This window comes from Phacochoerus africanus, chromosome X (genome assembly GCF_016906955.1).
Source record: "Phacochoerus africanus isolate WHEZ1 chromosome X, ROS_Pafr_v1, whole genome shotgun sequence".
Taxonomy (NCBI): Eukaryota; Metazoa; Chordata; class Mammalia; order Artiodactyla; family Suidae; genus Phacochoerus; species Phacochoerus africanus.
Window position 1 is genome coordinate 4,756,847 of NC_062560.1, and position 23,632 is coordinate 4,780,478.

Genomic DNA, 23,632 nt, shown 5'->3' on the forward strand with positions numbered 1-23,632 from the left:
AACCGCATTTTCCTACAAATGAAACGCATTAGAAAACCCCATGTCTGTTGGCCACAAGGAATTAAGAACATCCTCCTTGGTCCTGGAGGAAACAGAGGTGATAGGAGTAATGCATATATCAATTTATATACATACAGAACACAATGGAAAAGCACAATCTTGCTAAAAGCTCTTTCAAACTGAAAACACCAATAAAAGCTTTTTTTTGTTTTGTTTTTGTTTGTTTTCTCTGTGTGTGTTTAAACGCACAGCTATATACATTTCTTTTTTTTTAATTTTTACAAAGTTCCTTAAATACAGTTCAGGCTGGCAAAACATCTCTTTGCACAGAACTCTATGTATGTAACTGCATAGTCAGTTCTTTTATTTTAATAATAAAATTCTACTTTTCCTTCTCTCTGGATTCCAGCTCCATATGCTGGGTCAACGCCCACAGACTCTTCCCTCCCTTAAGCAGAGTCATCCGTCCTATGGCACATAAAGAACGTTTATTTCTTTTTCAATTGTAATTTAAAAAAAAGAAAGAAAGAAAGGAAGAAAGAAAGAAAGAAAGAGAGAGAGAGAGAGAGAGGGAGGGAGGGAGAGAGAGAGGAGAGAGAGAGAGAGAGAGAGAGAGAGAGAGAGAGAGAGAGAGAAAGAAAGAAATTGGGTCCCTGGCTGAGTTCCAGAAGTGTCCGCTTCCACGGTCCCACATGGAGACATCCAGGTCCTTGAAACGGTCACATTCCAGCCTCGCTCTCGTTTGCGGTGGGGATGGAGCTCTGCAAGCAGTATTGTAACAGCACATGGATACATTTCACATTTCGCAGGGTCGGAAGTTGATCTTGCCGCACTGGGACATGGTCGTGGGAAAAGTCTGCCGGGACACGGGGGCCGCCCCGGCCTTCGGCGTGTCCGTCCGAGGCCGGTGGGAAGAAACGCATTCCTTGTGGGGAGATGTCGCTTTTCTCTTCCTTTCTCTCTTGCATGTGGCGGAGGGGAGGCGCCAAGGGAGGGGACAGAAAGACGGCAGAACTATACTCGCGTGGTCGAGTGTCCGTGGGGTAGATTGCTACTGTTCTGGCCCCCACTGAACGTGTTGAAGGTGTGCAGAGGCTGCATCCCCGTGAGGGTGTTTGGAATCATGGTGATTGTGTTTGGCGTCATAAGCGGGATATCATCCGGGGACCGGCGCAGCGTGAGGGTATAGTCCGGGGGACAGGTCAGCCTCAGCGTGTCGTGAGCCTGCAGGGACTCGCACTCGTGGTCGTGCTCCAGCTGTTTCATCTGCAGGGACATGATCTCCTCGTTCTGGATGTGGGCGATGTCGTTGGTGGTATTCCTCTGGGGGCTGGGGCGCCGGTGCGTCTCGTGGCGCCGCTTGTCCTTCTTGTAGTACAGCGCGGCGAAGGCCAAGATGTTGAGGAAGAGCAGGGAGGCCCCCACGGCGATGGTGACGCTCAGCTCCGTGGAGTAATCCCGTTTGGTTTCGATGAGGACGGTGGTGTCCTCGGGCCCCGTCTTGTGAGGGTCCTTGGAGTGTTTGGGGTTGTTGGCGGGGGTGATGGCCGGGCGCTTGGTCGTGGGCCAGATCTTGGCAGGGGACCGCCGAGTTCCGTAAGGGAAGGAGGTCATGTCGGGAGGGGGGACCTTGGTGGTGGTGGAGACATACTGGAAGATCTCGTTCAGGTTGTGCAGGTGGGGCACCAGTTCCAGCCAGAAGGCCACTTTGGTGGCCCGGTAGTGGTCCCGCACTCTGGGCTTCAAGCCGATGTGTAGGTAGAGCTGGTCTTTGGGGTTATACTTGGACCAGGCCACCTCCTCAAAGCGGTTGGGTTTGGTGTGAATGAACTTGGTGTCCTGAGGAACAGGCTGGTTGGGGTCACTGGGGACAGAACGGAGAGAAAGAAGAGAGAGGTCACACCCTTCCACACGTCACAAGCAGACTTTCGTCACATCAAACGAAAAGGCAATCAGTTCCTCTCAAGCGTTTAGGGATACAAAGGACTGCAGACCCGACACATGCATGACGGTTGCATCCAAATGGGGGCTCCCGTTTTGTCATTAAAATCCCCTCTTACCTTCATTAAAAAAAAATAGTAATAATTCCTGATGGCAACAGTAAAGCATTTTTCACCACCTTGCTATATTTTTTTTAATGCATCCAATTAGCGTCCATCGTAAGAGGAAAAAAAACTGTGTCTCGAAACATGTGCAGGATGTCAAGTTTAATTTCCATCCTAAATCTCAACCGCGGGTGATGGGCCTCCAAGGTGGCACCTGGCAATGGCTGGAGACGTTTTTGGTCATTACAAATGAAGGATGGGTGTCTGAATGGGTAGAGGCCAGGGTGACTGTTAAATATTCCTCCCACGAGGCAGCACCCTTCCCCCAATGTCCACTCCAGCAAAGAAATATCTGGTTGCGAATGTCAAGAGTAGGTTTTTTTGTTTGTTTGCTTGGGTTTTTTTTGGGGGGGGAGGGAACCTTCATTTCTTTTATTAAATTATGCAAGCTTTTTTTCATAAAGAGTAGTTGAGCACACCTTCTCAAGAGTGTTGAAAGTGAGAAATCCTGATGGAGAGGCTACTGTTCAAAAACACGTGCGTTCTCTTTCTTGCTCAAGAACTGCCTCTTAAAGGAAGAGGTTTTGCGGTTAAAACAATGAAAATACACGTTAAAAATCAAATCGAAATGGGCCTTTGTCACCGCAAAACATGAATAAAGAGAACTATGCATTGATGGTCCTCCATTAGAAAATGGACTGTGTATTATACTTGAAATCCTTTTGAAGATCGAATCACATAAACCTCAAACAATAGTCCATTCATCAAAGAAGTTTGCTAAGACAGTGCTTTTACTTAACACTGAGGTTAAGGGTTTTCAGGAGAAGTACAACGTGAAACAAGACATTGAGGGCTTTTATGGATTTCAAGGGTGTATGGCAACTACAAACCTAAGTCACCTATGATTTACACAAATAGGCACAAGGGAGAAGGAGACTCATTGAAATCAAAAGATTCTCTGCAAAACAGGATGCCGGAAACTCTTTGCAACCAACTCTTTTAAGATAACCAACCACTCACCAAAGATACCATAGCCCCATTTCTTCTTCTTCTTCTTTTTTTTTTTTTTTTTTTATGCTTGGAAAAGTCAGCTGTAAAACAGATTTCACCTTAATGTGTACTTGTTTTGGAAAAGAGACTGTGCATGATAAAATGTCACCTGCTGGACAGTACTGAACACGTGGGCATGATGGGCAGACCCTGCTTGCTCAGACCCACTGATCTGGGTGCTTTAATGTCTATCTTCCAGGGTGCAAACCATGCACTTGACCAACAGGTGCAATATTTGCCAAAGGAAGGGCTTTAGCCCTCAGCTGGAGACTGTCAAATCATGTCCATAGATTCAGCTCTGCATCTCCCCCTCTTTACAACCGCAAAATCTTGAGCAAATACTTCGACCTCTCTTAGCTTTATCCTTCTCATCTACAAAGTGTGGGAGTCAGTAAGGAAGGTTAAATAATAAGTACAATATTCTTGGCCTGTAGTAAGTGCTCAATAAACAGTATCCCTTTCTGTAATGCATAAATTAGAATATACCTAAAAATTCCTTCGGAGAGAGAATTATAGATAATATACTGTATATAGTCACAGTATATACTATATTGTATGTATTTTATATAGTATATGCTGCATAAAAATATAATGTATACCACTATATATAGTATATGCTGTATAACAATATACTATATACTGCAATATATATGGTACACTATAGACTACATAGAGTCTAGGCGGCATAACAATATCCTGTATACTACAGTATATATGATACACTATACTGTGTATATCTAGGGTGTATAACAGTATCCTGTATACTACAGTATATATGGTACACTATATACTGTATAGAATCTAGGCTGGTATATATGGTACGCTATACTGTGTATATCTAGGGTGTATAACAGTATCCCATATACTATAGTATATATGGTACACTATATACTGTATAGAATCTAGGCTGGTATATATGGTACGCTATACTGTGTATATCTAGGGTGTATAACAGTATCCCATATACTATAGTATATATGGTACACTATATACTGTATAGAATCTAGGCTGCATAATAATATACTGTATACTATGGTATATATGGTATACTATACTGTGTATATCTAGGGTGTATAACAGTAACCTGTATACTACAGTATATAAGGTACACTATATATTGTATAGAGTCAAGGCTGCATAACAATATCCTGTATACTATGGTATATATGGTATACTATACTGTGTATATCTAGGGTGTATAAGAGTATATACGGTACACTCTATTCTGTAATACATGCTATATAAAAGTATGCTATACACTGTGAATAGTATACATTGTATAAAAGTATACTGTATATTACAGTATATACTGCATACTACAGTATATACTGCACACATATATAGAGATGGATAGATGCATGATATACAGATTTGACAATAGACATGGTATATCAAAGAAGTTTCATCACCAGAGTACACACTAACTGCTGTGCTTTTATTAGTGAGATGAAAAAATATTTTAAAAAATTATAGGCCTAATACTATGAGATTTTTCTTTCTTTTTTTGGCTGTGCCCACGGATACAGAAGTTCCTGGACCAGGGATTGAACCTGTGCCACAGCTGTGACAACTTCAGAACCTTAACCCACTGAGCCACCAGGGAACTCCTGAGCTTTCTTATCTATGTGTTCACTTATAAACATTCATGTACTTTAAAATAATCTGTGTTGAATTTATTTTTCCATTCTTACATGTTTTGGGAAAATGTTGGATTCAGCACAACACCCCACGTTTTCTTTGTTTGAGTCTCCTGAAATAAATTGTTGGAAATTCCCATTTAATTAGAATCTACCATGGAGAAGCCTGCCATCGATTTTTATTGTTCTAAAAGCCACAAAAGGTAGGGAGGATTCCTGCTATGTTTGCATTGATCTGATTTCACTGAATTGAGTCTTTTAGATGTATTGACCTTTGATTTAAAGAGAGAGCACCTAGGAAAGAGTGTCTGTTCATGTTGGATATGAGGCTATTTTCTACAGAATTCAGTGCACATTTGAAAAGGTAAGGAAACACATTTATTTTGTTCTCCAAGAATAGAGCAGGGGGATTTTGAAAATCCAGATAAGTAAGCTTTCGCCTGATACAATCTATCTATTAGAGTTCTTAGAGACGCACAGTCAGTAGCCTTAAACCAAGATAAACTCACAGAGCTTATGAACGCTCATCATTTTCTCTTGTCAAACACTCAAAAGCCAGGAAGATCGCTAAGAAGGAACGCGGTGCCTTGTTTTGTAGACATTCCTTTGGGCGTACGGTGTGTTTTAATTCCCATGAATAAAATTGAAAATGATGATCATTAAGGAGAACCAAACAGGCACATCCTCTTTCCTAGGCAAGTCTCAAGACATATCTTCAGCCATTCTCCCCAACATCTAACACATATGTTTTCAAAACCTGTTGTATGTCACTTTGAATATGATCTTGGCCGTGGATGGTTAAACGGATATCCAAGGTCTCGCAGGGCATTTTACGTGTGAGAGATAGGTACCTCGATGTCCTTAAAATTAGCAGGGACCCCTCAGATATGCTCCTTTGGATGGTAAAGATTTTCCTCACCCCGTCAAACAATGGCGTGCATGCTCTTAGAAGAAAAACTCACCCCTGCCCCCCGAATTATGCACTCAGCCCTAACTCTACAGCCGTTCATTCACTGAGGTTAAAACACTTTGGGGCAAGAAAGGTCACTTCGAAAACCAGTCTTATGCCGCAACTCTTTCCAAGCCACCCTCCCCGACTGTTTGTTGACTTTTGCCAAGATTCAGCAAACACGGAAGGTAAATGAACCATAGGATACCGGCCACATCAAAAGCAGAGGTGGCATCTGAAAGCCAATGAAAAGTACAAGTCCTTCTGTGCACTTGACCTACTCCAGTATATTTCAGTACATTGAAACAGGTGTTGCTGTTCTTACCTAACATACATGGGCTTCTTGGCCAACTGCCTTCCCACCTCTGAACTCCAGGGGCATCTAAGGTCTTCCACGTATAATGCTTAAAGTATTGTTCATGGCCATATCTTTTGTAGAGACCCTCGTCCTGCTCATTTTATCCACCTCTCCCCACAGAGAACCCAAACTGCATTGGTCCTTGATGCACGAGCATGATTTCCATTGACCTGTCAGGACCAACGCCTTACGTGTTTATCCCCAAAGAGACTGGATGTGACAAAGAGTTCAGATCTGTGTGATTATTCATAAACCCTGGAATTTACTTTCATGTTTCCTTGGCATTACTTCACATTGATCAACACTCTCCGAGTAGCCTCTTTCGACTCTGGTCCTTGATGGTTCAGCTTCACTGTTCTTTTCTAGCACCGTTTTGGATGAGTCTTCTCACCTGGATCTCTGGACAGACCTTCAAAAGCATCCTCCTCCTCTGTTCTCCTCCCCCCGTCCTCCTTTCCCTCCTCCACTCCCTTCCTTCCCTTTAGGCTTGCCACAGTCATCATCCCAACATTATTTTTCTGTGCTTAATAAAAAAAAAATTCAACATAATAAAACAGTCAACATACGGAATAAAACACAAGCAAACCAAACAAAATGGTCAACATACATGTAAGCCTAGACCTAAGGGCAGCACTGTTCGAGCTGGTCGTGTAACAAGAAATCTCAGAGTTCACACGCATGAACAATTAGGAACACTGGGGTGCTGTGACGCGGTGTCGCAGATGTGACACTCCACCCGGGGATCACGGCGAAGCATGTTCCGATGCCACGGGATCCTTTTGTTCTCAGCCATGTGCTGTTAGAGTCATAGGACTGCATGTTCTTAGAACCAAGCTCCCGTGTCTCTAGTGCTTACATAGGGGTGGGCGATGGTAGGCAAGTGTATTCTATGCTATTCTGTGGGTCCCTGCCTGAGTATGAGTTCTGGACAACACAGTCAGGCATGTCACCTCACAGGGACATCAAAAACTGGTTTCTCCCATGCTGCTCCCCTACTGGCTCCATACTGCCTCACACTCCTCGGCTGGACCAATTTCTAGTTCCCGAGGGACAAAGAACTTCCTCCATGCGGGGCTGGTAATACCACTACCCAATTGAAATGAAGTACCTAGCAACCACCTCCCAAGTCATGCCCTCTATTGGCAAATGCCTAAATCGCTAGACTTTGCCCATCAGCTCAACCACCCACCCCCTGCTGTCCCAAGCCCATTCTTCACTGAAGGCAGATGGCTTGGAAATTTCTAATGTATGTTAGAAGCTGCACGTTGCTTCCTAGGGGAGTGGCAATTCTGAGGAATGTCCTTGGAGGATGATTTGACTTGTTTCAATGATCTTTCAAAATTCCCAGCATTAACATCCCCAAGGGTGATTTGAGCTGAACTTCACATAGACTGCAGAATCCAAAATAGCTCCTGCCTGGACAAGGACCAGATGCTTCAGCCTGCCAAGCAAGGCCCTCCCCCAGCAATTTGCTGTCACCTCCGTGAGAGCCCTACCTGATGTTGTGGACTGCAGTGAGAAGACAGAAGACAGCTATTGTCCAAGCTGAGCCTCTGTGCCTTCCCCAGCTGCACCAGCTACTGGAGCGTCTTTATAAAGTATGCTCAACATATACCACTAATGGCCACATGGATAGAATGGGCCAGTGATTACACCTAAGCTATTTTATGTCTCTGCAAATATGTTCCCCAATTGAGGGACGTGAACCACACACACTAGGGAAAATGATTTTAGCAACTAGAGGTACAGCCTTAAAAGGCACCCCACACTTGGGAGTCCCCACTGTGGTGCAGCAGAAGCAAATCCAACTAGTATCCATGAGGATACGGGGTCGATCTGTGACCTCGCTCAGGGGGTTAAGGATCCAGTGTTGCCATGAGCTGTGGGGTCAGTCACAGACGCGGATTGGATCCCGTTTGCCGTGGCTGTGGCATAGACTGGCAGTTCTAGCTCCAATTCAGCCCCTCGCCTGGGAACTTCTATAATCTGCAGGTGCATCCCTCATTCCCCCCCCCCCAAAAAAAAGCACTCCATGTGAAAAAGAAAATTAAAAAAAAAAACACTCAACATTTTCAACCCTCACTTAGGCACTGACAGGTCCTGGTAAGTGTATTCATTTGTTGGTAGCCTTTCTTCACCATCTCATGACATTAATTAATTTCCTTTATCCTTTGCTTTCTTTTTTAGAAGAACAAGAGAGAACCCATCTCAGAGCCTTGGGCAGGCGAGAACTGCTAACGAGAATTTAATGGCTTTATTTGGATTTTGTCATTTTCTTTAATAGTTCAGTTAAACCAATGATGGATGATCCTTTATGGGAAGAAAATCCCATAAAGTTCATTTCTAAAGCACATTTAAGGGAAAAAGAAGGCAGGTGGCTGTAACGAAAGCAGTGATGCTGGGTTTAGACATTATGAAATGATGACAGGTTAGGAGGGGGAGGTAGTGAACGGGCATGGCCATGGTGGGCATGGCCACAGTGGGGCAGCTGCTCCTGTGGGTCTTTTTTGCTTCGAGAAAATGCAAAACTTCACAAGGGCAGGCATGACCTATCAGAGTTCTGGGACGCCATTGGGCATTGGTCTGGCCTTTTTTTTTTTTTTGGCTTTTCAGGGCTGCATCTGGAAGTTCCCAGGCTAGGGCTCCAATCAGAGCTACAGCTGCCAGCCTACACCACAGCGATGGCAACACCAGATTCGAGCCGTGTCTGCAACCTATACCACAGCTCAGGGCAACGCCAGATCTGCAATCCACTGAGCAAGGCCAGGGATCAAATCTGCATCCTCATGAAGACTAGTCAGATTCGTTTCCACGGCACCACTACAGAAACTCCTGGTCCTGCCTTTAAAAGGTTACATGTGCAAAGGTTTTCCTTTCAAATTCAGATATGCTGATGGTCCTAAACTCCAGGGCTTCCCCATGGGATTTTCTTGGAACCAGGGTCCTTGCCAAGGTCATCAGTCAGGTTAAGATGAGGTCCTACTGGAGCAGGATGACCCCAAAAGCAATGACCAGTGTCTTCTAAGAAGATGGCCATATAAAGACAGATGTGTGGGAAGAAGGCTATGGGGTGACAGATGCAAAACTGGGCAAGAGGCAGCTGCAAGTCGGGAAATACCAGGCATCACCAACAAACCCCCAGAAGCTAGGAATCTACATGGAAACACCCTCCTAACAGGCTCGAGGGGGAGCTGGGTGCTGCCCTCACCTTCACAGGGGTACTTGCAGCCTCCTGAAGGGTGACACAAAGCCCACGAGCTATTCTAAGCCACATGGTCATGGGCGCTTGGATGCAGCAGCCCCGGGAATTTAAGATACAAGGTTCCAGGATGTTCCGTCAACATCCCTGCTCACGTGAATCTGTCCTCTCCTTGTCAAAGAAAGATCCTTGGGGGACAAGCCATCATCTCTCTCAAGGGGCTGTGCCTTCACTGTTTCCCACTGCCTGTCTTCATTCTAACTCACAAGAGGGGACTGTTCAGAGTGGGTATCCCTGTGGTGCATTTTCTACTCTGTAAACATGCCATCCTTTTCGTGACACTGCAGGACCAAGACTGCTGCCCCCCAGAGGATGGGGAAGGATGGTGACAAGAATGACACCTGCTCATACCCCGTAAAAATCGCTGTCCCTCCCCACCCCACATCCTCTCCCTAGAACTACACGCAGCTCGGGCACAGCAACGCTGTGGCACGTGTGGGTACCTCATCCCCCCCCATCCACGCCCAGCCATCCGCAGGAAGAGTGACCTTCCCCGGTGCCAGGAGCAGCTTCATTTTAAATTCTGCGCCAGAAGCTCAAGGTTAATGATAGAAACACATCCAGGTGGAACAGAAGGAGAGCTCATTCATTTCCACAATTAGGTTATTAGACACAAGAAAATGAAAAGATGCTTTGATATCCATAGCTCTTTAAGATGGGGGGGCACTTTTTCTCTCACTGTTTGCAGAAAATCTGCTCAGTGGAATACGGGGGGACCCTGCTGTCGGTGTAACTCTGGTGTATTTTCCATTACATTTAGCCAATGAGCTTTCTACCTAGGTATACAGATAGATACACAGATAAATATATGTACATCTGTGAAGTGTATATTTATTCATGAAATAAATGTGTATATTTACAAATCAATACATTTGTAAATACATGTATACATGCAATAATTATCCTAACTATGGAGAAACACTAAATGTGTCTATCCATAAATAGATGTGTGTATATATAGGTAGATAGATAGATAGATAGATATTTTATATGACAATAGGATATCTTTATAAGTTAGGAGATTATGAGTTATTATATGTATTTTATATGTTTAGTATAATTTTTTACTGTGTATTATGAGATTTATTTCATTCCTTAGTGATGCAATAAACACACTTGGTCATGCGGCACAGGAGTTTTGATAAGTCTAGAATTTACCAAATGAGACAAGGTCCTATTTAGATTTGAAACGCCAGGATCCCCTTTCAACAGGAAAGACAAATATGTCTAACTTACCCCAGGTGGTGGGAAGAAAAGAATTTTCTGTATGCATCTAGCACCTTAGGAGAAACTGGTTTGATAGAAACCAACGGAGGGGTGAGAAAAATCAGATCTCCCTAGACATTGGGGAAGAGGACAGTCCTTGGGGGGGGGTGCATGTGTGTTTGCATGTGTGTTTGCACGTGTGCATGTGTGGGAGCTCAGTGTGTGTTTGTGCGTGTGTGCATGTGTGTTCATGTGTGGGCACACATGTATGCACACGTCAGTGGGCGTGTGTGCACGTGTCTGCAGGCACTGTGTGCACATGTTCGTGCGTGTGCTCCTGTGTGTTCATGTGTGTGCATACATGAGAATGCATGGTATGCGCGTCTGCAGTCATGGGTGCATGTGCCTTTGTGGAAGCACGTGAGTGCCCATGTGCACATATGTCTGTGGGCGTGTGTGCAGGTGTGTGCATTGTGAGCACATATGTGTATGTGTGGATGCCTGCCTATGGACCAAGACCTGGCGAGTCAGGGAAGCAACGCATCTATAGAGAAACCAGATAAACTAGCAGGAGGGCAGGGACCTAATGGGGCGGGGGCGGGGAATGGGACCATACCCGGTTTTGGCGAAGTTTGTCCAGTAGGTCATCACCACCGCGCTGAGCATGACATCATTCTTGGAGAAGTTGCAGCTGAAGAGCTCGGTAGGACCGATCATGGGGATCCCGAAGACGTAGGGGACCTCGTCGCCGTGGGCCGAGTCCGCCCAGCTGGGCTTCATCTCGCTTTGGCAGTGGTGGTAGAAGGCGTAGAAGTAGGTGGGCGAGCCATACTGGGCGTGCAGGTCCGCGGTGGCCACGGCGGGCGCCACCCACTGGTGGTCCGTGAAGAGGGCCACCAAGGTTTTTCGCCGCGTCTCGGGGTTTTCCTTGTCGGCCCAGTCCGTGTACATAAACTTGATGGTTTCCCGCAGGGTGTCCTTGCCTTCCGGGTAGCCGTAGAGGTTGTCCACAAAGTTGGACACGGAGAAGTCGAAATCGTTGGGCGTCACGCCGTCCTCGTTGTCCACGATGCCGTCCACGAACTTGAGCCCCTCCCCCTGGTTGACGCCCAGCATGATATCATAGTTCAGGAACTCGCCCTGCTCCATGAGGATCTGGGGGTCGTCCGGGATCACGTCCCCGTCGATGACGGGCCCGAAGGAAATGTGGTACGTGGCCGGGGTGATGGTTTGCTGAATGAGCTCTTTGTAGTTCTTGTTCCGAAGGCAATCCACCATGTCCGTGGTATCCAGCATGTTGCAGCCGACCCTGTCGGCCAATATCCGAGTGTACTTGGCAGGCTGGTAGTTCACGGCCCAGCTGGACAGCGCAGTCCCGCTCTGGATGATGGCTTTCTGGAACAGACCTGCAGGTGCAAAATTGTGCACATGCAAATGAAAACCCACAGTGGAGAAAAGCCGCTTTGACTCAGCAAAGAAGGCTCCGATTGTCCCCGCCCCAAGGCGTGTGAATTTCTGGAAACAGGAGCATTCAGTTCTTTCACGGGGTTTCGAGCCCGTTCTCTGCCCCTCCCCCTCTGGCTGGACACTGGTTTTTAAGGGATGCTCTCAGACACACACACACACACACACACACACACACACATACACAGTTTAAGAAAACGAAACTGTATTTACACTTCAGCTGCCGTGGTTAAAAACATGCAGTTGCTTTCTTCCTACCCAGTTTTGGCAGATGTCAGGGTCTCCACCCCCAATGTTCTATGATTGCAGCTCAGAGCAATCATATCCCTCATCCCCTAAAAAATATGCTTTGTGGCCTTAAATGGTCAAAGAGGCTATTTTTTCCCACTGCCTGAACCGGGTACCACTTGATGACGGGGTCAGGGGAGGGATCAACCACCACCAGCTGAAGAGCGCAAACCAGAATGCATTTTTAAAACAATTTTTTGAAAGGTATAGTTGATTTACAACGTTCTGTCAATTTCTGCCATACAGCAGGATGCATTCTTATTTCCACCTTGCATAAGCTGCAGGCGATAAAAATTTGGCATTAAAGTAATTAAATCAGCTATTCCTAACAAAATCCTCAGTTGAATGCCCCACTGAAATATATGCTTATCAAAAACAAAAAACAAAAAACAAAAAAACAACCCATTCATTTCAAAATTGCATCCCTCCATAGCCCGGACTTTTGGACCATTTATCCTGACATATTTTAAACAAGTCTGTTTGGTAAGAAACTTGGAAACCCGTGGGCTGGCAGCTTTCTGAGTCAAATTCTGTCACGCTTAAAATTTTCTGTCCCATCAGGCTAGTAGAGGGGCACCGAGAAGTAAATAAAAGCCTATTTTTTACTACTCTAGGACAAGAGATGAGACCCTATAAAATCAGTCTTTCGGTCCTTATCTCTCCCCTGCTGTTTCCACGAACTCCAGCCAGATGTCCTTCTTTTACTTTATGAGTCACTGGGAGAATAAAGCATTCAAGTGGGGAGTCCAGCAGTTCATGCCCTGTGGATGATGTTTCAGGCCACGTCCAAACAAGCAAGCATGAAGAAAACATGATTGCAATCAGGAAAAGATGTGATTCTAAAGACTGGAGAACGGGGACGGGGAGGGAGTGGGATGGACTAGGAATCTGGGGTTAAGAGATGCAAACTATTGCATTTGGAGTGGATAAGCAAAGAGATCCTGCTATATAGAACAGGGAATTATATCTAGTCACTTGTGATGGAGCATGATGGAGAATAATGTGAAAAAAAGAATGTGTGTGTATGTATATATATGTGTGTGTGTGTGTGACTAGGTCACTTTGCTGTACAGTAGAAGTTGACAGAACACTGCAGAACTAGAATGGAAAAAATAAAAATCATTAAAAAAATAAAATACAGAAGTTCCCGTCGTGGCACATCGGTAATGAACCTGACGAGGATCCATGAGGATGTGGGTTTGATTTCTGGCTTCACTTAGTGGGATAAGGATCTGGTGTTGCCATGAGCTGTGGTTGTAGGTCACAGACGCGGCTCAGCTCTGGCATTGCTGTGGCTGTGGCATGGGCCAGCAGCTGCAACACGGATTTTGACCCCTAGCCTGGGAACTTCCATAAGCCCAGGGTGCAGCCACTAAAAAAAAAATTAAAAATTTTTAAATAAATAATGAAGAAAGAAAGAAAGATTGATTGGTGGACAAACTAAAGATGACACACAAGATGAACTGAAACTTTCTTTTTTCTTTTTTTTTTGTCTTTTTGCTATTTCTTGGGCCACTCCCGCGGCATATGGAGGTTCCCAGGCTAGGGGTCCAATCGGAGCTGTAGCCACCGGCCTATGCCAGAGCCACAGCAACGTGGGATCCGAGCCACATCTGCAACCTACACCACAGCTCACGGCAACGCCAGATCGTCAACCACTGAGCAAGGGCGGGGACCGAACCCGCAACCTCATGGTTCCTAGTCGGATTCGTTAACCACTGCGCCACGACGGGAACTCCAAAGATGACACACAAGATGAACTGAAACTTTCAATTGATCTGGCTTTGCCCCATACATCATCAAATTCCGGAAGGGGCCAATCCCCTAAGGTTTCTCATTGTGTTGGAAGTGTGCACATACAGACTTGTGTGTATGGCTCTCAAAATGAAGGTTGTGGAGTTGCTGTTGTAGTGCAGCAAAAACAAATCCAACTAGTATCCATGAAGATATGGGTTCCCTCCCTGGCCTTGTTCAGTGGGTTGCTGAGAGCTATGGTGTAGGCAGGCAGCTATAGCTCCAATTTGACCCCTAGCCTGGGAAGTTCCATGGGTGAGGCCCTAAAAAGCAAAAAACGATGAAGCACCTTCAGAAAACGAGGTCAAAATTTGATGTACTGAAGACATGCAGAAATGTCAACAATCAGAAGGAGAAAAATGCTGCTAGAACTTGCATTTTTTTTCTCCCTCTCACCACTTCTGGCCATGATTGAGATTTAAATATATTGGTTAGGGAAACCCATGCTAAACTGGAAGAGTTAAAGAACGTCATGGATTTTTCCTATTGCAAAGTATGAGTCACTTTGGTATTTTTGTATCATGCCTTCTTGCCCCCCCCCATTAAGGTTATCATAGTCATCGTATCTGTAATACCATTGTTAAGGAACAGTGCCACCCCCCCCTCAACAGGATCTGAGAGCTGCCTGAAATGGCATCGTTGTCCACGACAGGACCAAAGGAAATGTGATACCCATCCAGGGTGATGGGCTGTGGAATGGATTCTTGACATGATGCCTGCCAGTCTAATACATATCAAGCACAATTCTTAAAGCCAATTATTGGAATGTCAATTGGTACAACCCCTATGGAAAACAGTATGGCGATGCCTCAGAAAACTAAATGTAGGACCCAGCAATCCCACTCTTGGGCATCTATCTGGACAAAACTTTCCTTGAAAAAGATACATGCACCCCTATGTTCACTGCAGCTCTATTCACAATAGCCAGTACATGGAAACAACATAAATGTCCATCAACAGATGATTGGATTAGGAAGATGTGGTATATATATACAATGGAATACTACTCAGCCATCAAAAAGAAAAAATAATGCCACTTGCAGCAACATGGATGGAACTAGAGACTCTCATACTAAGTGAAGTATGTCAGAAAGAGAAAGACAAATGCTATATGATATCACTTATATCTGGAATCTGATATACAGCACAAATGAACCTTTCCACAGAAAAGAAACTCATTGACTTGGAGAAAAGACTTGTGGTTGCCAAGGGGGAGGAGGAGGGAGTGGGATGGATGGGAATCTGAGGTTCATAGATGCAAACAATTGCCTTTGGAATGGATAAGCAATAAGATCCTGCTGTATAGCACTGGGAACCGTATTTAGTCACTTGTGATGGAATATGAGGGAGGATAACATGAGAAAAAGAATGTATATGTGTACATGAGACTGGGTCACCTTGTTGTACAGTAGAAATGGACAGAACACTGTATATCAGCTATAATGGAAAAATTAGAAATAATTTTTAAAAACCCCTAATTATTGTTCCTTCAAGTAAAGGCACATGTCTCTTATAACATTCATGTCTCTTTGGCCTCTTGGCTTTTTGTTTCATTCTCTGCTAGGAGAACACTGTGATGCACATCTCCAGGAAAACACCTTTTTCCCACGGGTAAGATGAGTTTATTAAGCTATATTGCTAGAAATGGAATTTCTAAAGCCAAAAGTCTATGTATGATTATAATTCTTTTTTTTCCCTCTTTTTTCTTTCTTTTTTTTTTAGGGTGCTCCCATGGCATATGGAAGTTCCCAGGCTAGGGGTTACATCAGAGCTGCAGCTGCCAGCCTATGCCACAGCCACAGCCATGCAGGATCTGAGCCGCATCTGCAATCTACACCACAGCTCACAGCAATGCCAGATCCTTAACCCAAAGAGTGAGGCCAGGCATCAAACCTACATCCTTATGGACACTATGTTGGGTTCTTAACCCACTGAGCCACCATGGGAACTCCTGGGATTCTTGATTCTAGGGCTGATTTTTTTTTTTTTTTTGGAGAGATGCTTTGTAGAAATGACCCATGCAAAGCACTGTCATAATCATTTCTGATCTGTTGGAAGTAATTAACATGTTTCCCCTAATGAGCTTGGGTGCACCTGTGTTGCATTCCAACAAAAGCTGGTTCGCACTCCTCTGTCAAGTGAGACCGGTGGTTCTATCTATTGAGAAATGGGTAAGTCAAGGTATGTTCTAAAATGCTCTAGGAATCATTATTACAATGATCTGCATGAGTACCCTCCCTCTTTCCTTTTTTGGATAAAGGGTTAAGACAAACACAAGCCTGCCATTCTTCTTCTCCTCAGCCATTCATTAGAAGACAAAGAATCAAGAAATTCTGATTTCAGAGGACTTGAAAATCAGCATCAGGCCTATCTTGTTAATGAGGAAATCAAGGCACAGAAAGAGTCAGACACTTTAACGTCATGCAGGAGGCAGGAAAAAAATGGGATGCAGTCACATGACATGATGGTCCTTTCCTTTGTTTAGCATGTTTATGGTACTTAAGAGAAAGAAGCTGCATTCAGAATGGATAAGCAATGAGATCCTGCTGTATAGCACAAGAAACTATATCCAATCTCCTGGGATAGACCATGATGGAAAATAATATTTAAAAAAATATATAAGAGATTCCACTGTGGTGTAGGTTGCAGCTGCGCCTCGGCTTCTAACCCTGGTGGAAAATTCCATATGCCAGGGGTTAAAAAAAAGAATACATATGTACATAAAATAATATATATATAAAAGAATATATATGTGTGTGTGTATGTGTGTGTATATATATATGGTGCTGGGTCCCTTTGCTATACAGAAGTTGGCACAATATTGTAAATCATTTTTTTATGATTTTTTCCCATTATAGTTGGTTTGCAGTGTTCTGTCAATTTCTACTATACAGCAAAGGGATCCAGTCATACATATATACACATACATATATATATGCATTCTTTTTCTCACATTATCTTCCATCATATTCCATCACAGGTGACTAGATAGAGTTCCCTGTGCTATACAGCAGGATCTCGTTGCTTATTGACTCCAAATGCAATAGTTGGCATCTAATCAACTTATTTATTTATTTATTTATTTATTTATTTATTTATTTATTTGTCTTTTTGTCTTTTCTGGGGCCACCCCTATGGCATATGGAGATTCCCAGGCTAGGGGTCTAATCAGAGCTGTAGCTGCCGGCCTACGCCAGAGCCACAGCAATGCCAGATCCGAGCTGTATCTATGACCTATACCACTGCTCATGGCAATGCTGGATCCTTAACCCACTGAGCGAGGCCAAGGATTGAACCCACAACCTCGTGGTTCCTAGTCAGATTCATGAATCACTGAGCCATAACAGGCAGTCCTATACTTTAATTTTTAAAAAAGAAGGTATTGCATGACGCTTCAAAGAAAAAGAATTCCTTTAGGAGTTCCGTGGTGGTAGTGTGGGTTAAGGACCTGGTGTTAGCACTGCTGTGGCTCAGGTCCAACGTGCACACGCCCTGGGTATAGCCAAAAAAACCCCTCTCCCTCCGTTTAATGTTTCAGGTTCTTTTGATCTAAATGGTTCATATACCCCTGGAGCAATTCTTCATCCCATGATACAGAAGGAGGCATAACACAACCTTAAGGATTTAGACTGTCAGTACGAATATGCTCTTGCACTTGCCAAGGTGTTCCAGGGCTACATTTTATCATTTTTTTCTTTTTGTTTCCTTTTTGCAGGGAGTGCCAGGAAGTTTACTACCAGCTTCCAGACCTCCAGGATCCAATCCCTGCTGACTTCTCTTTTAAGTCTCTCATCTGGGGAGTTCCCATCATGGCTCAGCGGAAACAAATCCGATGAGGATCCATGAGGGTTCGGGTTTGACCCCTGGCATCACTCAGTGGGTCAGTGATCCGGTGTTGCCGTGAGCTGTGGTGTAGGTCGCAGATGCCACTCGGATCCTGCATTGCTGTGGCTGCGGTGTAGGCCGGCAGCTGTAATTCCGATTCTACCGCTAGCCTGGGAACCTCCGTGTGCCTGCAGGTGTGGCCCTAAAAAGAAACAAACTATCTGTCATCTGATAACTGCTGGAAACCTCTGTCAGTGAAAGACCAGAGGGCATCACCTTGAATGAGTTTGTACCAAAGAAGTGACTGGTCAAGGGCAACATGCTCTATCATGAAACCTACATGTGTGCAACCCTTACCCACAAACTGTTCCCTTTCATGTTACTTCCATGCTGTAAAGTTAATAAAATTTAAATTTGACCAAATAAAATCAGAGAGGCAAAGGTAGGGTGTAGGCATGATGAAAAAAAGTCATTTTCCATCAATTACTTTTTTGGTTTTTTTTGGTCTTTTTAGGGCTGCACCTGTGGCATATGGACGTTCCCCAGCTACAGGCTGAATTGGAGCTGCAGCTGCTGGCCTGCACCACAGCCACAGCCATGCAGGATCCAAGCCACGTCTGCGACCTACACCACAGCTCACAGCAATGCCCGATGTTTCATCCATTGTTTGAGGCCAGGGATCAAGCCCACATCCTCATGGTTACTAGTTGGGTTTGTTACCACTGAGCCACAATGGGAAATCCCACCACCAATTATTTTAAGCCACAGTTAGTTGTCTTAAGTGGAAGTGAGAAAAAATATGTGGTTAACATGGTTAATAGCACTGGATTGCATATTTGAAAGGCGCTCAGAGAACAGATACAATGAAAATTCTCATCAGAAGGGAGAAACTTTGTAACTCAGTGGTGAAGAATGTTTGCTAGACTTATCCTTGTGATGGTTTTGCAATACAGACAATTTTTTTCTTTTTACAGCCACACCTGTGGCACATGCAAGTTCACGGGGCCAGAGGTCAAATCAGAGCTGCAGCTGCCGGCGACACCACAGCCACACGGAATCCAAGCCGCATCTGTGACCTACACCACAGCTCACAGCAACGCAGGATCCTTAAGCCGCTGAGCAAGGCCAGGGATTGAACCTGCATCCTCTTGGATACTAGTTGGGTTTGCAACCTGCTAAGCCACCACAGGAACGCCTATACAAATACTGGTGATGTTATACACATGAAATTGATACAATGTTGCATGTCGACTATACCTTGATTTTTTAAAATGAGAAAGAAAGCTGAGTGAGAAGAGGGTTTGCATCCATGCCTTGTGGGGCCGGGTGTGTGTGTGTGTGTGTGTGTGTGTGTGTGTGTGTGTGTGTGAAATGTATGGGCACCCTGCATGCACCTAGGGCCAGAACTATACATGGGCTCTTTTCTTGGTCCCAGAGGATCCCCACTGCCCACTGTGGGGCTGCGTTTATTACCTTCTGAGTAGTGAGACAAGGTCAACAGGCTGACACAAGAGGCACCTGCACCGGAGCCAAAGATGGTCACTCTCTTGGGGTCCCCACCAAAGGCCCCGACATTCTCCTCAATCCATCGTAAGGCCTGGATCTGATCCAGGAGTCCGTAGTTGCCTTTGGCCGCCTGGTCGCCGGTACTTAAAAACCCTGCAAAAGAAGACAGGATATAAATAGATGTTAGATAATCCACAAGGGCGTCCTGCAGAGCACAGGGAATGCTCCTCAATATTCTGTCCTCAGCTCGAAGGGGAAAGAATCTGAAAGAGAATGGATATATACAGACACCAGGGAATCACAGTTCTGTACACCTGAAGCTCATGCAACCTTGTCCATCAACTATGCTCCCATATATGATAAAGACTAAGTAGAAAAAAAAAAAACAAAAACAGAACTAGACTCAGACAGAGACAACAAACTTAGAGTTCGCAAAGGGGAACATGGGAGGGGGAGGATAAATGAGGAGTTTGGGAGTAACAGAGATACAGGACTATATAATAAAATCAATAACCAACCAGGACCCACTGTAGAGCATGGGGAAATCTATTCAATATTCTGTAATAACTTACACAGGGAAAGAATCTGGAAAAGGATGCATATATGTCTATGTATCCCTGAATCACCATGCTGAACACCTGCAATTCACACAACCTTATCAATCAACTCTACGCCCATATAAAATAAAAATTAAATTGAAAAAAACTAAAATAAAACGGACATAGGAAACAAACTAATGCTTAGCAAAGAGAAACTACGACAGGTCTGGGGGAGATAAGTTAGGAGGTTGGGATAAACATACAGACACGACAATGTATAAAATAGATAAGCAACCAGGACCTACTGCACAGCACAGGGAACTATATTCAATATCCCAACCTATGTGAGAAAAGCATCCGAAAAAGAATGGATACTTGTCTGTATCCCTGAATCACTGCTGTACACCTGAAACTAATGCAGCATTGTCCATCAACTGTACTCCAAAAACATTTTTTAAAACAATGAAAAAAAAAAAAAGAACACCAGATATTGGGTTATCAACTACACAAAGCATATAAACATTGCTGCTATTTGAAAGGCTACCTGATGGTTTATTTGCTTCATTCTTTAATGTTTCTCCCTATAAAGGAGCAGCAACAGTGTTGCATACTTTCCATGGCAGAAAAGATTACATTATGTAAATAACAGCTATGAGGGTTCTTGGATCTGCTGACACTGTGATAACACGTCTGTGTGGGTTGATATGAGGATACTGCATAAGGCAGAATGAATCGAAAATATTTACAATACGTGACAATACCAGAGATCTATACATGTGCCTGTATTTGAGTCATCATTCCAAGTATGTGCTGGTTTTCCTTGGCAAAGCAAAAATGACTCTTAAAAAAAAAAGGGAAAAGGAGTTCCCATCGTGGCTCAGCGGAAATGAATCTACTATCCATGAGGACACAGGTTCAATTCCTGGCCTCACCCATTGGGTCAAGGATGCTGTGTTGCTGTGAGCGTGGGTGTAGGTCACAGACACAGCTCGGATCTAGCGTGGCTGTGGCTGAGGTGTAGGCTGGTGGCTACAGCTCCGATTCAACTCCTAGCCCGGGACCATCCATATGCCTAGGGTACGGCCCTAAAAAGACAAAAAAAAAAGGGGTGGGGGGATTGGGTGTGTGGAGATCAATATATAAGATTCTGTACCTTCTACATAAAAACGCTATCGCTTAGGTTTTCCCCGCCAAAGTCCTCGATAATATTTTCATTTAACTCCTCTTAGTGCCTACATTTCAAAGCAAATTTTAGCCTCATGACATCCCACTCTTAAACAGTTTAGCACGCATCTGTTTTTCCACATAGAAAAAAAATTAGTTACAGGCAAAAACTCATAATTCTTTACATTTCCACCAAAAGCCTATGCATATTCAAATCACCACCACTGTCCTCAAAATAGCCTAGGCCAATACGCTTTATTTTAAAAGGAAAGAGGGGTGTGTAGATTAAGAAATTAGATTTCACTCAAGGCCTCAAATTCTCCATTCCCCCTTCAAAGCTACCAATGAGGCAATTGGGGCATTTATAGCAATGTGATCCGTTTTACAGATCTATCTCAATTGCTGTGTTCCTCCCGTGGCAAAAAAAGTCTTGACCTAGAAGCACCACTTGCCTCCGATGTCTGAAATCATTTTGTGAGAAAAGACACTCTCTCACTCAGATTCAAAAACCATGAGCATTTTGCAAATGAGCCCTCCAAGCTTAAATTACTGCACAAACTTTAACCTAACTTTATGCCCAAATCTGTCTTGAATAAGCCTTCAGGGAAAACAAAGTCATAAAAGTGTTTATCCATTCTGCATTCTTTTTTGCCCCCATGCAAAATCACCCGTTATGATATCCTCCTTCTCTGAGCCTTTTCTTTCTTTTTTTTAAGGGCCATACCTGCAGCATCAGGAAGTTCCCAGGCAAGGGGCTGAATCGGAGCTGTAGCCTCCAGCCTATGCCACAGCCACGGCTACGTTAGATCTGAGCCATGTCTGCAAACCTACATCACAGCTCATGGCAACGAGGGATCCTCAACCCACCGAGCAGGGCCAGGGATCAAACCTGCGTCCTCATGGATGCTTGCTAGGCATGTGAACTGCTGAGCCCCAACAGGAACTCCTCCATGCCATGTCTTTATTCCAAGAATAACGGGTCACCGCATTCACCCATATCAACGGATGCTTATGAGATAACTGTCCAGCCTCCACAGTGCAGATGGCAAGACAGACGCATCCAGGCCCCCAAACAACAGAAATGAGAACCAACGCCTTCAAACACAATCCTAGCCAAAGCGCAGAGCGACTCAAGATGTTCTTGAGCAGCACACTCTGAGCTCTAAAACCAGATCCTAAAGGATGAGGTTTTAGACCAACTGAGTGAAGGAGGCTTCTTCCAGAAGCTTTGCCTGAGCACCTGTGCCAAATAGAATCAGCCAGCCAGAAGGGGATTGGAAAGGAAGGGTCTGGATCCAAAGAAAGCAGCCAGATGGGTCTCTTTTTGTGGCTGCTCTGCTTCTAAGATGACAACCCTTGCGATGCACAATCTTCAAGCCCCTCTGCACAAATGCACGTGACAAAGGGAAGCTTGTCCCTTTAGGGCTCGGCCCCCAAATCCAGTCCTGTCTCAGGTTCCTGGGGATGGATGTGAGAGGAGCCCTGTCTGATGCCTAGGAATATTCAGATGCTCCCTTATTTAATGAGCAATTACTAATTAGTGTTTCATACCCAGGAATGTGCTGGGGCCCCACGCCTGTACCCATTCCCTGCCCCCTGCGTTTTATACTCTTTCTCATAAAATGAATCACGCTTGGCTTCGGAGAAAAGCCTCTTTCATGCAGCTTTATGTACACAACGGGCTGATGATGGCAGTTTGGGTGCCGTTTAATAACCGGGAGACAAGCCTCTCACCGCCACCCGCCCCCTCGTCCCGTCCCCATTCAGGAGAGAGGTGATTCATTTCGAAAGGCTCCAGGAATTTTCTGGCAGAAATGCTCTGGGTTTTCTTTTTTTCTTTTTTTTTTTTTAACACATCCTTCCTCTGCCTGCCTTTCTCTCACCCTCGGCTCTCAGAGAAGGGCCGAGCCGCTTATTGTTTCTTTGCAGGAGCTGGAGGATTTGCAACGTCCAGTAAATCACAAGCCTTTATTAAATTGGAGCCCCACCCTCGCCAGCAAAAAGAAAAATAAAACAAAACGTGACTGTGGTAAACTCTCCAAGGGCTGGCTCCTTAACAGTCTGCATCGATATTCGGTACCCTGGCAAACTTTCCTTTGTGTAAAAGCATCCCATTGAAAGGTCTGATTCTGGCAAGGCTGATCTCCTTCCCAAAGTCCTGAGGGGAAGACCTTTCTCCACGGGTCTCTGAACTTGAGCAAATGAAGGTGGTTTCTTGGAAGCTGGAGTTTCCATAGCATCCGCTGTGGAATCTTCATTTACTGCAACATCTAGGGATTGTTTATCTTGTTTAATTCTTTTTTTAAAAGTTTTATTTTATTTTCATTTTTTAAAGTTTTATTGAATGTAGTGGATTTACGATGTTGTGTTGGTTTCAGGTGTACAGTAAAGTGATGCAGCTACGCATATATACACATCTATTCTTTTTCAGATTCTTTTCCCCTGGAGGGTATTGCAGAATATCAAGCAGAACTCCATTGTTCTTTGATTAGTATTATTAGAGTATAGTTGATTTACCGTGTTGGGTCAATTTCTGCTACACAACACA

The 23,632-nt window shown here is 44.5% G+C and overlaps 1 protein-coding gene across 2 annotated transcripts in view; it reads right to left on the reverse strand.

Moving 5' to 3' along the window:
• Positions 1-609: 609 nt before the first annotated feature.
• The window catches only part of NLGN4X (neuroligin 4 X-linked), a 309,371-nt gene continuing 286,348 nt past the window's right edge, over positions 610-23,632 (reverse strand). For both annotated transcript variants that reach the window (XM_047765438.1, XM_047765437.1), the window contains 3 exons: positions 19,349-19,534; positions 11,121-11,910; positions 610-1,864 (listed from right to left, as the gene is read on the reverse strand). In XM_047765438.1, the coding sequence (XP_047621394.1) occupies positions 1,015-1,864; positions 11,121-11,910; positions 19,349-19,534 (1,826 nt within the window). In that variant the 3' untranslated portion in view covers positions 610-1,014. The remainder of the gene's footprint in view (positions 1,865-11,120; positions 11,911-19,348; positions 19,535-23,632) is intronic.